The following is an 18,076-nucleotide window of genomic DNA, read 5'->3' as shown; positions in this document are numbered from 1 at the left end:
TGAAACTATTAACTTATAAATGTACTTGAGAAAGAATACAACTATGCCTATTGTTTGGGCTGCTTGTAATGTCCTTTTCTTTTTTACATGTGCTTTCTGGATGAGTCACTTTAATGTTACGCCGCTCGGCTGATAGTAATTCTTCAACTAAATATATTCAGTTAAAGAAAATTACAGGGTGCTTATAATCAAGTTGGGGCCTATTCACATACAAACTTGCAAGAGTAAATTGTTACCTGGCCTTTCTTAGAGCAAAGATGTTAAGGAGTGCTGGGTTACTTTGTCGATGGGTAAAATGAATAGAAATATTTAATGCAGAGAAAAAAATTCCTCAAGTTGCTGGAAAAGCTTTTATATTTACATAAAATTACACATTCTGCACATGGTCTAGAGAATGTCACCAGAGTATTGTGATTTTTTTTTTCCTTAAATGCATATCAGTTCTCTTAGGTACTATGTAATTGAAAGAGTCTTTCCATATAAAAATCTCACTTAAGATATTTTTCTTACACTTTACTTTTCTTCAAATTATGAATTGGAGCAAGTCTGTGATTTCAAATGTTTTGAATGAATATCAGGCCACTCTCATATATTTGCTTGAAGCCAGCAAAGATGTATTATATGTATATTTTTCAACTGAAGTGAGCAGATAAATAAGATTCGTGGGCAGGGTCTCTCCCTACGTATAACTCAGGAGAGTGTACTGAGCTTAAAAGGTTATTTATGGAGTATAAGGAAGAAAGCTATAATAAAGAACCTGATAGCTATAATTTAATTTTTTAGTGTTATAATTCAGATTCAGTAATTCAGTAGCAGATGTAAAATATGAAATTAGTGAAAAAAGTTAAAGTGCCACCAGACTGACTAATCAGTCATTGAAAATGCTTGTAGTGGAAATTTACTCAGATAGAAAATGTTTGCCCTGTCACTAAAGAATCCTTAATTTATATTAGTGAACTAATATAATGACAGGCACAAAAATAAACCCTGAGGTGGCGGCTATGCAGTAGACAAGCATTTCTAACCCATTCTGGTATTTAAATGTTCTTGGAACTCCAGCTGCCCTACATCTCCCTACCACCTCCAGTAAAAAAAAATAAATATATATATAAATATAAATATATATATATATATATTTCTGTCTTTCTTTCTCTCCCTCTTTCACACACACACATACACACACACACATGCACGCACACATGCACACACACACGCACACACACACCCTGAAGACATATTAGAAGAAATGTAGGCTAGGATCTAACTAGTTACATAATCACATTGTCTCCTAACTCTTAAGATGGAAACAAATGTATTCAAGGCAAATAATCAGGCAGGTAAACACATGTTAATTCTTTATAACACTTACAAAAAATCTCTTATGCTTTAGATATGTCTAGAAAAGCAAAGTAACTAACTTGTAAATGTCTCCAGAGAAATACTACTGCACAGATTTTAATTTCCAGAAATATTCTTTAAATTTGGATCTTGCTAGTATCTCTAACAAATTGGCTGTTCATTAGTATAACTGTCACTGCCTCCCAGACGTAAAATTCCACGTACCCTGTAAAACCTACAAACAGAGAACCCAATCTAAGTTTAGTTCCCTTGATTAGAAAGAAGACCGATATTAAATCAGGCCGCAGTGAGGTAGCAGGTAGGGAATGACTTCTTTTTTTTGTTCAGATTACATCTAAATTGTTGTTTAGTTTTTGGTGGCACGTTTACAGTAGGAATTTGTCTGTTGGTAGAATATAGTGGGGAAGATAGTAGAATATGAAACGAATATTTATAGACTACCTATATGTACTTGTTATAATGATAGATACTTTATATTAATCAAATTATTTAACTTGAATGGCTACCATTTAAGGAAGGTATTATTATCTTTTTTGCAAATGGGGAATGAAGACCCAGAGAGGCTAAGCGACTGGCTCAAAGTAACCCAACTATTAGTGGATATGGTAGAGGTTAGAATCTAGGTCGACCCTGACTGCTGTTCCCAAGTATAAGTGACATACCCTTGTGCCAATGGGTACAGATTTTTTTAAAAAAATTTAATTGAAGTATAGTTGATTTACGATATCGTGTTGGTTTCAGGTGTAGAGCACGATTCAGTTACACACACACACATACACACACATACACACATATATATACTTTCTCAGGTTCTTTTCCCTTATATATTATTACAAGTTACTGAGTATAGTTCCCTGTGCTATACAGTAGGTCCTTGTTGGTGATCTATTTTATATATAGTAGTGTGTATATGTTAATCCCAACCTCCTAATTATCCATCCTCCCACCCCCTTTCCCAGATTTTATTTCAAGTTGTTGGCCTTCCAGAACCAGAGACGCTGCTTTACATTTACAATTTCCTGACAAGACATCATTTAGCTCATACTATACCCCTTCTTGGGAGTAGTATATACCTCATAGAGTTTTTGTGAGAGTTAATACATAAAACTACTTAAAATAATATCTAGCACAAAGTAAGTGCTCAGTAAATGTTAGTTATTACTTAGGAGCATAAGTAATGACTAACCCTTATACCTTAGGACAACTAGTTGAAGGAACTGGGTGTTTGTAAACTGGGCAGATTAAGAAGATGCAAGTGACACCTTTCCTGTAAAATAGGGAGTAGACTTGAGCAGTGTTGATGTAAGGCAAAATGAATACTAATGGGTAAGAAGAGCTCAAGTAGGCTGGTTTCTATTATAAGCAAATAAAATTTTTCTGATTATAGCAACTGTCAAAAATGAAGTAAACCACTTAGGGATAGAGTGAAACCGCTGTTGTGGGTCTAGTTTATGCAACACTGTAGATTAACACCCCTTGAAATAGAATTCCACCAATGAGAGAATAAGAAATGAGAAGGAGCCAGCAGGTGAAATTCCCAGCCCCTTTAACCAACTCTTCCAAGTTGGAGTTACTTTATTTGTCTTACATGGAGACCAGGACTGACTACGTGTTTAGGGGGACCTAGCGCAAAATGAAATTGCAGAGCCCCATTTAAAAAATTACTAAGACTTTCAAAATGGTGACAACAAAGCGTTAAAGTGCAGGGCACTTTTAATGCAGCCATAAGTTTGCATGTGGGCTAATATCCTTGGATTCTTACATCTCCAGTACTTTATTTGCTTTCGTTCATTCATAATGTTAATAAATTATTAGAGAGGGAGAATAGAGAAGCTGAAAAAAAGAAAAGGTGTCCCTTACTTCTCTTCCTTATCTCTGTTTCTCACTTTCCCCTTTGTCTAAGCGTCTCCTTCAACTTCCTGCTTCCTTTTCATACTCACGTAATAATTGATATGCTAACTTCCAATCACTTCGGTTGTATCTAACTTCTACATTGTTTTATTCAAAATTCAACATTAGGGTAAAAGCAATTTTAGTGGATTAAAAAGAATGTCTCGTTATTTGAGTTATCTAAACTTTTGTGTGCATAGCAACTTGATTAGGCTGTTACTCTGTTGAACAATCAGAAGAATCCTTATGATCACCCCCTTTTTTACTACTGGAATTACTATTGCTTTTAGCAGGAGGATTACTATTGTGACTGAAACCTCGCCTATGGGCACATTTTGTTTATTGCAGAAAGTTGTCATGAGTTTATTTCTTCTGTGTAGCCTACATGACATAAACAACTTGTCAACTTCATATCTTCAGTTTTTCAGTCAAGCAAGTAGGAAAGGAGAAACCCTTTGAATAATTAGCAAGAATCTCCTGGAAAAACCCAAGTGAAAAAGTTCAGCTTTAAAGTCAGAGAGAATGGTTACCTCCACAGGAAACTCATCCTTTAAATAAAGCAATCAATGATTGCTGAGCCATTAGCACATTTTTGGCAGGACAAAACTCTCTTCGACTTCTCCAATGAAGGATAATTTCCAAGCTTGTCAGATCTAAACAAATGGAACTAAATTGGACATAGCTATTTGAACTGACAGAGTAGTAGGAAGAAAAAATAATTTGTCTTTAGTGTTGGTGTTTGATTTTCAGTCTCTTGAACTTCCAGGTATATTTAAGCAATTTCTCCTCATTGAGTTATAAAGGTGTACGTGTCAGCGTGATGAATTTGTATCAGAAGACTTTGGCTGAAATTTGCCAGGGGGTTGATTTTTGTCAGTCTCTTGAATTTTTCATTGTAATTCTGATATGCCTCTGAATGAGACTGAAATTTACTTTTTTAAAAAAAGAATTATAATATTCTATTTCTGTTTCATGGTCCTTTAATGAAAAGAACTATGTTTCAGAGACCTGGATTTAAAAATCAATGTCACAGGCTACCTGTCAAATTCTAATAGTTACCTTGCCTTTTCAACTAGAACCCTGCCAAATGCCGTTGATATTGATAGAAGTGTCTTCATACATAATTGGCAGTCATAGAGTAATAGGGTATCTATAAAATAGTGTAAGCTTAAAAATAAAGTTCCTCTGTGAAAAGAAAGCATCGTGAGAGATCTGGAAAGTGTGCACGTATTTAAGAGTAGTTTGAATACAATACTTAAAATTACTGGTTGTCAATGAGGAGAGAAAAAGAAAAGTGCAGAGAATGTTAGGGGCAATTAAAGCAACTAACGAGAGTGTTTGAGGGCTCACTGAAGCTTTGTGGCTGTGTATGCACACACATGTTCGTTCTGGTTTGCTCTAAATTCTCTGTATCAACAGTTATTTATCATTTCTCTATGAGTATGAAAAGTACTAAAGTCAGGAACTTTTACCATAGATATTGGTTTATAAAAATCAGGATCCTTCAACAGGAGAAAAATATTTGATCCTTTTATGTAATTTAACTTTAAATCATTTATATAGCCAGGAACACGCATTAATAAGATAGGATCTCTTTGAACCTTAGTTTCTCTTTAATCTTCAAATTAGATTTTAAAGAATGAAATATTAGGAATTCCATCAATAAATTTAAATAGAAATGGATTCATTTGAGCTAATGGCTGAATAAAATGATGATGTTGCCATATTAAACATGATGATTTGGTATATTATATTACACATTTTCACTTATTTCATGGACAGTAGAATTTTTATGAGTAGTAATTCAGAAAAATGTGAGTTGATTTCATGGAACTATTCTCCACGTTAAAAAAATACTTGAACTGATACTGTTTTCTTTTAGTTGTAAAAGAAATGTTCTAAACACTTTGCACGTTTTTCTTTAGTTTCAGCTCAAATTCTCAAGAGCAACCTTGCAGCAATGGAACAACAAATTGTTCATCTGGAACGTGACATCAAGCAATTCCCCAAAACAGAAAATCAACGTGATAAGTTTGTGGAAAAGCTGACGATATCCTTTATTTATTTAAGCACTTTGTTTATTTGTTAGTTTCTGTGTGTGTGTGTGTGTGTGTGTGTGTGTGTGTGTGTGTGTGTGTCTGTCTGTCTGTCTGTCTGTCCATATACCTATTTACCTTGTGGTTAGTTCTAAACTTAGCATTCTATTCACAGTTTGGATGAATTTGTATATAGGCTGTTTTTATATTACCAGCATAAATTTTAGTTCATGACATTTTGAATCGTAGAGTAGGCAAGGGAACAATTATATAAGAAAAAATGCCATTTCTCAAAGACGAATTTCATTTGAAGGCCTACAAGATATGCAAGGTAAGTCTTTTGAGGCTTGATGTGACCTAAAACAAAACAAAGAATCTCCTTATTGTTTAAAGGAAATGATCAACAGAAGAATATTTTTGCTCAGAGGTTTTTTTTTCTTTTTGTGTGTGTGTGCAGGTATTTTCTGAGGCAATATGTGCATTTTCAAGGGCAATCAGAGGATAACTGGTATCAGTAGACTGAAAGGTTATGAAGAATAAAATGCATGCATGCATGGACGGATAGACTAATTGATCAGTAGATTATGTATTTAAGTAAATTGTAATAGCTATCTGTATAACGTTAGGCATTGCCTGCTACCTAAATGTTTTTAAATCCCTATTTTACATATAGGATATTCATATAAATTACAGAAATATATGAAAGGAAAACTTGAGAAATGATATTTAGCTTGAATTGTTTAATGTTAAAGCTGGCGTCTAAAGATAAACTACATTAGAGCTGATTTTTTTTTTTTTTTCTATTTTGGTTTTCAAAAGTTAAAGCCATATCCTACTCTTCTGGGTTTAAGTAAACATCTTGAACTGCAGATTGATTCACCATTTTATATCTCAAGAGGGAATAAATACTGTAAATTCTTTATCTGATAATAAGTAAATTCCTTCAACAACTATATGGCAGTCACCTAGTTTCAAGGTTAAACCTATTGCCTTTTTCTTCTCTGATACGCTTTCTTCCCTGCCCAACTTGGAAGTTATGGTCCTGAACTTGAATTACTTGAGAATGGCAATTTAGGTTTATGAGAAAAAAATTTTTTTTTAAATATTCACTCTTTTGGTTCATGAATTAATACTGTATTTTGTGTGGTCCTTTAGAGATGGTGAGTAGTTATATAAATAGGAATATTGGGAACATAAGTTTGTGGGTGACTAGAGGCAGGAAATCCTCAGAAATAACCTTGGATTACATAACTGTCCACATCAGGATATTTAATGTGAAGATTTAACTTTGTTGCTGATTAGATTTTTCTTTCAAATTTGTTATATTGTCCTGTGGCTGGAAGCACCACCTACATTTTTCAACTTTTGATTTTGATTCTTGCCTCACATATTTGAATTTAATTCCTGATTCCCTTGTTCTTTTTAACATTTTCTTCTACAGTTGGCTTGTGGCCGCACAACAGCATATAACATTGAGGGGTCTTTGTTGCTCATTTAAAAAAAGAAAAGTAATTTCAAACCCTCATGAACTTGGCCTGGACTCTATTTTATTTCTCTCCTTATGCAGGTAATTAAGCACTTTAAAATGAAAATCCAGAGCCTTCTGTATCTGTATGTTACAGATGAATGGTTATTCTTCATTTAAGTGACACTAAAGTGTGACTGTCCACAAGGGGATTGAAAACTGTATTAAAATGTATGGGGCTGTTACTTTGCATATCGTATTTTAAAAAGCAAAATAAAATACACAGCGATTTATTTTAGAGAAAAAGTTAGACTGTTGTGTTGAGTTGGCTAAAAACTCCAAATTAATATATTACAATGATAGAACTGTAGCTCAAACTATTCTTGCTTCAGGAGACTCTTTGGACACCCACTGAGGGTTTGTATCTTCTAGAAAATGGCCAACCAAATGTTTAATCATCATATGTATATATGTTATATGAATTCTGGTGCCTTCTTACTATTTTTTTCTACTCTTCTGGCAATTCCAAAAGAGAGGGATGTTTTCTTGTGGGATACTTGATTGTGTTTTAAAATTAGAGCCATGATCCTAGTTCTAGTATAGGATTCTTTGTACTGGATGATCTTTCCAATGTTTCTGTCCCCTGCCAATAAATTATTTTGCTTCAGGCACTGGCCTTTTAAATTGAATAACTATGGGAAGAAGTATGGGGATAGTTTCCCCTTGAAAGTAACCTTACCTACTTAAACAGTAATCTCTCATAAGGATTGTGAGTTCAAAAACTGAGTAGCAGTGCCACTCCTCTGGGCTTTAAGAAGGGCATCAGTGCTATAGTCACCAGCAGTGGCATGATGGCCAAGGGCAAGTGAATATGCAGGTTGAATCTTCACCAAATCTCCAGGTTGGGCTAAGTCCCATAGCATCCTATGTTCACCCTTACTCTTTCACAGTATTGATTGAACTCATAATATGCTCGGCATTGACAGGCCATGGAAATACAACAGTGCACGAGATAGAAAATTTGACCACAAGTTGCTGACAGTCCGGCATTTACTTGCTTCTCTGTCTTGCTGGCCCAGTGGCCAAGATCAGGTCTAGTGTGTTCATCCCAATGCACAGCACTTAGCAACATGAAGGCACTCAGTAAGTGTATATTGAATCACAGAATATTATAGCTATAGAGACAATGGAGATCATCTGGTCCAGGATCCAACTTTGACTTAACACATCAAAGGGGATATTGTTGAAAGAGAAGTAGGCTGTGTTTGTAGTTATAAAACTTTTCTTCATATAAATTTTCACAGGAACTTGAGTCACACTGAATCACCTTTTCAGAGCATGTAAAGTGTAATCAGTTTTAGAAAAGATAATCCACACCTTTTAAAAGTAAATGTCAAAAAAATTAACCAAAAAAAAAGAGAATGATACCTCTCCTATGAATGGAGTGGCCCAGGCTATTTCCTGCCTCCTAAGCAATAGTCAGTGGCTTTTGAATGAAACTTGTCACCTCTGCTTCCCTTTCTCTACCCCAAATTGGTTGCTTGTTGCAACTCAAAAAAAAAAAAAAAAAAAAAATGGAAAGAGTAAAATAAGCAATATTAATTTTGTAAGACTACAAAACAGGGAGAAATGGAGAAAATTCTCTCATAAATCGTAGTAGAGAGGTTCTAGGATGAAAGGGGATGGTCTATAATGGATACAATAGCACCATATATATTGAAACACACATGGTTCAAAAATCTGGATACCATGTGTGGGAATTTGCTATTATTCTGATTTTTTTAAAAAGCAAAGTTCTTTGTATTCATGCCAGTATGCTCATCATAATAATATTGGAGAAGTTTTAAGTTCAGTTGTTTGTACAGTGAATTCAGATAGAATCTATATTCCTTTTTTGGTAAGTTATAAAAATGATGATAATATTCACTCATTAATTGAATGTTTACTATGTATCAGATGCTGCCTAATTTTACATACTTGAGCTTTTAAAAAATGGTCCTATTCATTAAATGAAGAGTATTTTCCATATGTGGTGATGAAATTGATCACAGTTGTCCCTTTGTCATTGTAGTGAGCTCAAATTGTCTCAGGATAACAACCTATAAAGTTATTTGTCATAGCCCCATTGTTTTAAATTCATTCATTTCGAGGGGTCATCTCTTTTTATCTTTTAAGGTTACCAGGAATTCTGTAGTCTCTGTCTGTGTTTGGCACCTATTGCATAAATTGGTAGGGTGAGGTTCAGAAGCACATCTGGTTTCAAAGTTTTGAAAAATAACCTGTGCTAAGGAGGGGTGAGAGGGAGCATTGTGAGTGGTCTGCGTGCCAATCCTGAGGCTCATTCTTGGTTTTGTTTTGGGTTTTTGTTTTGTTTTGTTTTGGCCACACCAAGCAGCTTGTGGGATCCTAGTTCCCTGACCAGGAATTGAACCTGGGCCCTAGGCAGTGAAAAATGAGGAGTCCTAACCACTGGACCACCAGGGAATCCCCTGAGGCTTGTTCTCATGGACTTGACATTGTATGTGGATTCTGATTTTTTCAGCTTTTGTCTTTTGACCAATCATGTGACTATGAAACAGTTTTTCTTTCTTTCTTTTAAATCTAAGCATCATTTTTACTTACTGCTCCTTGCTTTTTCCAACGGGATAAACCATTCTTAAAAGAGGGCTTCTTAGACTTTAGAATATGCGTTTTGGTCCATTCTTAACGTCTTAAACTGTCTAAAAAACACATTATCCACAGTGTTGACCTTACTGCTTATATCCTGTTGACAAATTTCTTACATTTACTTACATAGATTTTGTCAATGACAGAGCTGTCTATTGCCCCAAATCAGCTTAGCTTTTTGATTGACTGCTGGCTAAATCATTTCACCAACTGGAGGGCAGGGAGGGCTGAGCAGCAGGGGCACCATTAACACATTGACAAAAGGAGCTGACAGAAAGTTAATGACATTAACACCCTGTAGCTAACTATCAACACCTGGGAGTTTCTCATAGTGGGAGGGAGAGTCATTTGAAGTGGTTAAAAATCAAGTTCTGGAGGAAGCACATTGTCCTGACCAGACAATTCAGAACAGATTCTGGGGGTCTCTACTGCACTGCAATTACATTGATTTTTCTCCCACTATTCTTTATTAAGTGAATAATTTTTGAAAAGATGAAAAACTCACAGGGTTAGTGTTCAACCTCAGTAATATTAATCACCTTTGAGAACATGCCATATAAAAAATAGACAAAACAAAAACAAAACAGAAACCTCAAGAGCAAGGTTTTTTGGTTTTGGGGGGTTTTTTCTCTCTGGTATGAATGTACTAATCCAGGCTGTTTTCTAGCTGCTGAAGAATCGAGAGGTTTAGGTTAGACTGGAGGGAAGTTAGGTGGCTCAGACTCTCTCTCATTACCTTTAATTGCCTGCTGGTCTCAAACTCAGAAAATTAGGAAGTTCAAAGCAAAACATTTTAAATGAGACTGCTCAGGGAGAGAGGGTCCAGGATTGAAGGAAGGAAGAAAGGGATGGAGGAAGGAAGGGAGGGAGGGAGGAGAAAGAAGGAAAGGAGAGGAAAGGGAAAGAAGGAAGGAAGGGGGGAGGGAAGGAGGGAAAAGAAGGAAAGGAAAGGAATGGAAAAGGAAGGAAGAAAAGAGACAGTGAACATGGGAGCAATAATAGAGAAAATGCATACATTGAAAAGAAAATTGTTTTAGAAAATCACATGGGGGAAAATATTGCTTTTTTAAAAAAGGAAGATTGTTAGCATTCTTTGAAATATACACTCTTCGTAATGGTATTGGAAGTTTTTTTTTTTTTTTTTGGCCACTGTGCGTGCTTTGTAGGATCTTAGTTCCCCAACCAGGGATTGAACCCAGGCCCTCTGCAGTGAAAGCAAGTTTTCTTTTTGTTTAACTTCCATTATTTGTGCATTGATTTTCAGTAGAAGGTATGATCATCTATAATAATAAAAATTAAAATGACAATAAAATAGTAATAATAACTGTTTAGTGAATGTCATGTGCCTGTCACAGTGCTAAGAATATATAGGTGTCTGTATAATCTCAAGTGATCTCCAGTGCAATACTATAGGGGAAGTACTATGATTAACCTCATTTCAAATATGTGAGAATTGAGGCTATAGAGGTTCAAAGGTGCAAACACGTGTGTGAGATCATGTATGTTACAAGTCTAGTCAGTGAGGGCCAGGATTCAAGTAAGTCTTGGTCCTTCAGACTCCAAGCCTTGTGCTTGTAACCATGGTATTGTGCTGCCTCTAGGGTCAGAAAGCCTTGTAAATCTGAGATGAATTCCACATTTGTTCACTGTGAAATTATGTGTTGCTTCAGAAGAAAAAAAATTTCTTTTTGAAAGGTTTGTAAACTAATTTTAAAATTAGCTGCTCATGTCTTCCACAAAGTGTTCCTTAATCATAGCAATCAAAATTAATTTCCTTGTCCCCTGTGTTCTCATAACATTTTAATATTTTGATTATTGTACTCGCTGACTTGCCTGTACTCTGCTTATGTGCATGTGTGTTTTGAACACTGGGTTATAAAATCTTTTGAGATAGAGATCCTTATTCATCATTGAGTACAACAAGCCTAGCACAATGCTTTATAGAAAGTTGTCCTAATAAATGTTTATTTAATATGCTAGAGGTCATTGCATAATGATTAATGTTAAACAACATTCTGGCAAGTAAATAGAAAACATTAGCTTGTGATCCTGGAATAACTTCAATTTGACAAAAGAAAGGGGTATAACATGTTTCCACTGTTATTCCTTTATATGTTTTGCTTTTAAATACAGGTATTAAGAATTATCTCTTTAGCTCTTAGAAATCACATTCTAAGAAACTGTCTCCATAGAGCATATGTTTTTTCAGATCAGTCAGTTCAAAAATTTTTTATTTGAAGAGTCTTGCTTGTTTGAACTTCAGCCTGAAATTACCATGAGCTCCATTTTTCAAACTTTGTTTAGGGAATTGATGGACATTTGGTGCATGATGCTAATGGTGAGAGAAGAACATACTGCTTGGTTAAAGGGTACATAAACCCTTTCAGGCCACTAGAGACTCATCTGAGAAATCATCTTTTTCAGAACATAAAATGGGACATAAGTCATCTGAAAGACTTAATGTACCCTCAACCTTACAAATTCTCATTCCTACCAGAAGCTAAGTTTTAAGAGACTAAAAACCTTTCTATGGGATTTATTCATACTGAGTAGAAATGATGCAAAAAACAAAGTTTGAAAAACTAAATGACCCAATGTGGTTATGGTTTTGTGTATGCATGTATACTAGAAAACATGTAGCATATCCATGTATCTATATATAGATAGAGATATGATTTAAAGCCATTTTGGTATTTACAAGAGCTTAAATTGGATATCGTAGCAATGAATATGAGTTTGTTTCCTTTTGCTTTGATATCAAATTTACTAAAACTCTTTTATTTTCAATTATTGAAGGCACGCATAGTATGTTAAATACACACAGTTTATAGGCAATGATGGTGACGTTAGTATAACTAGTCAGTAAATATACTCTTGCAGCAAAATCTCAATCAGGTATTATTTGAGAAATGTAGGTAAATACACCAGTGTCTTTTTCTATATTAGATGTCTGTTCAGTTATTTCTAGTTAAGCTCTCTGAGATATAACTTTTGAAAATTATAGCAAGTAAACTTAACTTTTCATTGAACATTCCCTGTTTCTTTCTTCTGGTTTTAGACGTTGAGGTATGGGAAGTGAAAACAAAAAAATGCAAGAAAGCAAGTCAATATGTTTAATAAACATGTAATGATACTGTCCTTTGTGTTGCAAAGGTAAAATAGGATAATTACCTACTACATTGTCCCAATTCATTACTGAAGTTAGAAATGGAAAGAAATACATTAAAAAATCACTGAATTTTTTCAATTGAATCTTAATGATGGATATATATATCCATACACATACATATACACACATACCTCATAAGACAAGCATTTAAAATTATAATCAACTTGAGAGGATTACATCTCATCTACTCATTTAAAGCTAAAGCACTCACCAGTGGTGAGAATTAAAAATGAATGAAAAATTTAAAAGGAAACTATAGAAAAGCTTTCCCAAGATCATTAGTGAAAAGGAGAATATGACCTAGTCACCAATTGATGTTGTCTGGGTAAGAAAAGTCATGAGTAACTGAGTTGAAAATGGTTCCAAGGGGTGAAGGTACCAACTCCTCTATACCTTATCAAAAGCAAACATTTAGTAAGTGGCTTTTTTTATATCAGCTAAGGCATTATCAACTTTGTGCATGGCAACACTGATTACTCATCTCCAAATTTCTGTATTATGGTCCTGATTCAAAACTTAAAGAGATCCAATTTCATTTTGCACACTGTTGAGAAGTACTCTGTCCACTTTATTTTCCCCATATATATAAAAGTACTTTTGAACTTTAATGTTCTGTACAAATGCAAAGCATTTTTATTAATCCATTTGAATGAAAAGACATGTGGATGAGTATCAATAGACCTAAGTGTTAGCCTTGGTCTTTGCAAACGTAGGAAAGACACTCTGTTTCCTCATTTGTAAAACTAAAATGAAAATACTTGCCTTGCCCACCTCACATATGTTTTTATTAGGACTAGGTATAGTAATGGCTTTGAACATGCTCTGTAAAATGAAGAAATAGCATACAAGGTGTCATTGGTCATTCTGCTCTAAACCTCACAAATGGGAGATAAATGATTTCCCCCAAAGAAAATATTCTTTCTAAACAACTACAGCCTGCTTTTGTCCAACTTCATTTTATCTAAGTTGGTTTTTTGTTGTTGTTGTTTTCGGTTTTTTTTTTTTTTTTTTTTTAAGACTCAAAGAAAAAAGATACATTTATAGAGTAAGTGCCTATGGAAGAAGCAGGAGGCTTGTACTTCATTATTCTAGGAGTATCCAGATGTTTGGGATTAAACAAATCCCTACGTTTTTCACTTAGGTATAAGAGAGAAAGAAGCAACTAATAGAATTTGAAGATACTTGTATACTCCATGAAAGGTGATATTCTAAATGTTAGGACACCTATAAAGTAAGATGCAGGTATGTTTCCTGCTTTCAAGAAGGCATGTAGTCAGGGAGATAAAAGTGATAGAGAGAAGATACCAACAAACAATCCAAGCTCATTTCATAGTAAATGAGTGTAGTGCAGACTAAAAATGCAATAGGCCTTTTCAATATTTCTTCCCCTCTTTTGTCTATAGTGAGACAGCATTCCAGCTTTGACCACAGTTGGAAATTAACGTGGCAACTTTATTACTTTGTTGGAAATGTATTCTCTAGCCAAGCAATAGACCCAAATAAAAATTAATTATGGAAATGCATTCCAAAGCCAAATGGAAATAACTTGTATATTAGTCTTTGTTTTGCATCAACTATCTCCCTCAACACAGATAATTAAGAACTGACTGTACCAACAATTTCTCTAGGTTCAAAAATAAGTTTCTTTCCATGTTTTTATCATTCAATCAACATCTACTCATTAAGCAGCTACTGCAGAACCTAGCACCATACTAAGTACCATGGGACTGAAGCATAAAAATGAAGTACAAAATATTCTCTGCTCTAAAGAAGCTTAACATTTACTTAAGAGCATGTGTATGAGAAATAAGGCACTCAAATGATGGCGTTTCATAAAGTTTAATTGTGTGACATTGTTACCGAACCCAACTTGGATCCACTTGCCCACATGCAATAAAGCCAATCTACTGACCCTGGGTTGTGGTAAAGAAACAGACAAGGAGTTGGGGCAGCTAATGCTCAAAAACCCCGAATTCCCCAATGGGTTTCAGGAAAGCATTTTTAAAGGCAAGGTGAGGGAGGGGAGTTGCAGGGTTTGTGATCAGCTTGTGCACAGTTCTCTGATTGGTTGGTGGTGAGGTAACAGAGTGGTGTCACAGGGGTTAACATTATCAATCCTCAGACTCCAGTAGGTCTGGGGGCTGTGTGCTCATGGTCATCAAGTAGTTAACCACTTCCATTTGATGACGGTTTTAACATCTGTAAAACAACTCAGGAAATGTACATCAGATACTGTTATCTATATATTTCAGGGAGGAACTAAAGAGTCTGTGACTGCCATATGACTGATTCACTGTTTAAAGTCTTACCGGTTCTTCTGGCTCAATTGCTGTTTTTGTTGCTGCATGGTCACATCCTTTCAATCATTCATTCTTTTTTTTTTCTTTTAATTTAATTGTATTTATTTTTTTATATAGCAGGTTCTTATTAGTTATCTATTTTATACATATTTGTGTATATATGTCAATCCCAATCCCCCAATTCATCACACCACCACCTCCCCCCGCCCACCCCAATCATTCATTCTTGAGCCAGGCTTTTGTAACTCAGGGGAGGCCTGGGAAACTTACAGCTTTGCTAGAAACAAGAGGCAGGAAGAGGACATTGCCAGTGGGGGGTTGGTGTCCTGTCCCAGGAAGGCTCCATAGGGTCCTGCTTGGTCACAAGATTGGTTTCAACCCCTGCTACAACATAAGCTCTCCGTGAGCAGGAAGTTTACTGTGTTGGTTTTGTGTTGATCATCTTTTGTACTCCCAGTGCCTGGCACACAGTAGGGCTCAATACATGTCTGGTGAATGAGTGAATGCATGATTTACTCTCTGCTGACATTTCAAGGATGTTGGAGTATTTTGTAGAGATAGTAGTTAAAAATATTTTGTTAGATCCTCTCATAGGTCATCCAAGATGTAATTCTGTTTGACTTTGAAATTCATTTAATGTCTATTCAAACAAACCCTCCAAAAGCCCCTCATTAATTATGTCTGATTCGATAAATATGAAAATGATTTTGCATTTCAAGAACTCACCCATACTGGACTGCATGCAGATATTCTAGGATTGGATGGAAGGAGAGTCAGAATTTAAGGTTTGAAGTGATCAACTAAACATTATAGGCCTTATTGTATTTACAAACAGGATTTTTTATTACTAAACTTTATTTTGTTTAGTGATTCCTATATTATATAATTAAATAGCTTAAATTCATATTTCATGTTAAAAATAATTAGTTATAGGAATTAAGATACCATATGATGAGCATATGTGTTAGGTTATTTAACATATCTGTCTAAAAATTCAGATATCAATACAAAATTGACCCAGAGAGTTTGCCCTCTACTCTCCCTTTTGTACACAAAAGATTGTATCTCCCTTTTCCCCACACGTGTATTGTCATTCCTTTAATGCCTGAATATGCCTTGTGAACAATGCATTAGGTCTGTGAGGTATATAAAAATGAGTAAAACGTGAACCTTTCATTTCAGAACATATAAGTTTATAAACAGAATCAACAGTATACCTAAACAGTTGCAAGACAATGTGAGTATGATAAATGCAACATAAAATGGAGAAATCGCTCTATAAAATAATAAATCCTAGTACATTCATAGAGGTTTCCAGTCTGTGTAGAGTGTTCACATACATAATCTAGTAATTCAGACCACTTCTGATTTCAGATCACTTCTGACTGAAAACTTAGGGGAACGTTTTATGGAGAGTTACAGACCAGACACAAGCGAAGACTCAATCTGTAAAGATCAAAAGTGTGTTGAAAGAATATCAAATACACATGATTGGCTCAAAGTAGTGAGAGTTACAACTAGGAAAACGAATAAAAAATCAAATCCCAAAAGATCAAGAATAGTAGTCTGAAGAGGTTGAACAGTATTTGGTGGGTTGTAAAGGGCTGAAAGGCAAATAACTTTACTTCTCCTTTCCCTGTTTCCAACCACCACATGGCATTTGCTTGAATGAGGTGGTACTTGCTACCTGCCAATTACTGATCCAAGTAAGGACTAAAATCAGAATTATTTCCAGTATTAGAAAGATTGTGTTTGTGTGTGTCTAATGGGACAGATGGATTTTTTTTTTTTTACCTCCAATTTAACTGTCCTGTAGCTTGGATTCGTAATACAGCAATAACAACTTATATTTATATAGTATTTTACAGTTTCAAAAGCTCTTTTATCTTCCCCTGTCTCCTCTGAAATGTTCCATGATGAAAGTTGTTATATTAAGTCTTGCACCTAGTCGTTGTTTATGAGGAGTTATTCATTCCACAGATATTTACCTAGTGATTCTCGCTATGTGCCAGGCATTGTGTTAGATACTTGGAATACAGTGGTGAGCAAAAAAGACATGACATAGCCTCAGGGAGGTTTTAGTCTGATGGAAGAGATGGACATTAAACAACTCCACAAGCAACCATGGCAGGTGACATGGAAGAGATTTATAATGCCATACCAGTCAGCAACCTAGTTAGGGAGATCTCTCTTGAGAAGGTGATGCTTCAGCTGAGATGTAAAGGATGGATAAGAAGTCAGGGAAGAGGTGAAGATGAATCTTTACTTCTGCCTGTTTATCTGTAGGTGTTAAAAATATTTGACAGTTTGGTAGCTTGATGATGACTTGGTTCATTGAAATTCTAATTCATCTATTTTCTTGTCCATGGTCTTACTGGATTTGCAATTCTAGTGGAGTTTTAAAGTTGAAGAGTTAGAAATCTCTCAAATGGAACCAAATACTGAAGACATTTTATGTTTTAAGATCTTTTAACTTTTTTCCCCCAAAGTTGCTTTTACTATTGGTTAAGGATTGAATGTGGGTATTTTTGAAAAGCTATGTCAGATTCAGTGGAAAACCTAAAGCTCTACTAACCTTCTGGGAGCTGGAATTTTTTAGCTAAAGAGGTTCCAATAGATTTAGATATTTATCCAAACCAAACTTTCAGACCACCAGAGATTTTCCCATTACTCGTTTACATAGAGCTTAACTACAGTGGTTTCCATTTCCAACATTTACTTTTTTTATTTAAACAGCTTAATCGAGAGCTATAAAAATACTGTATCAGTCTTTTCAAATAAAAATGAAATGCAGCTGCCATGGGTTAGTCTTACAGAAGAAACCCTGCTGCCTACAGGAAGTTTAGGTGTTAAGATGATGTTTTTTTAAAATACCAAAAGATCTAGTTTGGATTGTAAAGTCATATCTTTTAATTACAAGTTTATAAAAACCTGGCAGTTCTTTTGATTTGTGTCTGGTGTGTGTGCACGTGCATGCATATGTGTGTGTGTGCACCTGTGTGTGAAATACCAAAGGAGTAATGAGATTAACATTATTGATATGTTAATTAAAAGAAGATTATGTTAACTCAAATACACATTGTCACACTACAAATGAGACATATTGCCTCACTATTTGTTTTTCTGTACATATTTTATATGTTATTATTTATCTTTTTCATAACATAAAATGCCAAGATATGCTTAGGTT

General features: G+C 34.9%; 1 protein-coding gene across 4 annotated transcripts in view; it reads left to right on the top strand.

Annotated features, from left to right (window-relative positions):
* DIAPH2 (diaphanous related formin 2) overlaps window positions 1-18,076 on the top strand; it is an 886,560-nt gene that overhangs the window by 562,410 nt on the left and 306,074 nt on the right. For all 4 annotated transcript variants that reach the window (XM_067024271.1, XM_067024270.1, XM_067024269.1 and 1 more), the window contains one exon: window positions 5,175-5,300. In XM_067024271.1, coding sequence (XP_066880372.1) covers window positions 5,175-5,300 — 126 coding nt within the window. The remainder of the gene's footprint in view (window positions 1-5,174; window positions 5,301-18,076) is intronic.

Source organism: Kogia breviceps, chromosome X (genome assembly GCF_026419965.1).
Source record: "Kogia breviceps isolate mKogBre1 chromosome X, mKogBre1 haplotype 1, whole genome shotgun sequence".
Lineage (NCBI taxonomy): Eukaryota > Metazoa > Chordata > Mammalia > Artiodactyla > Physeteridae > Kogia > Kogia breviceps.
Note: the sequence above shows the minus strand (reverse complement) of the source record. Positions and strands in the feature narration are given on the sequence as shown.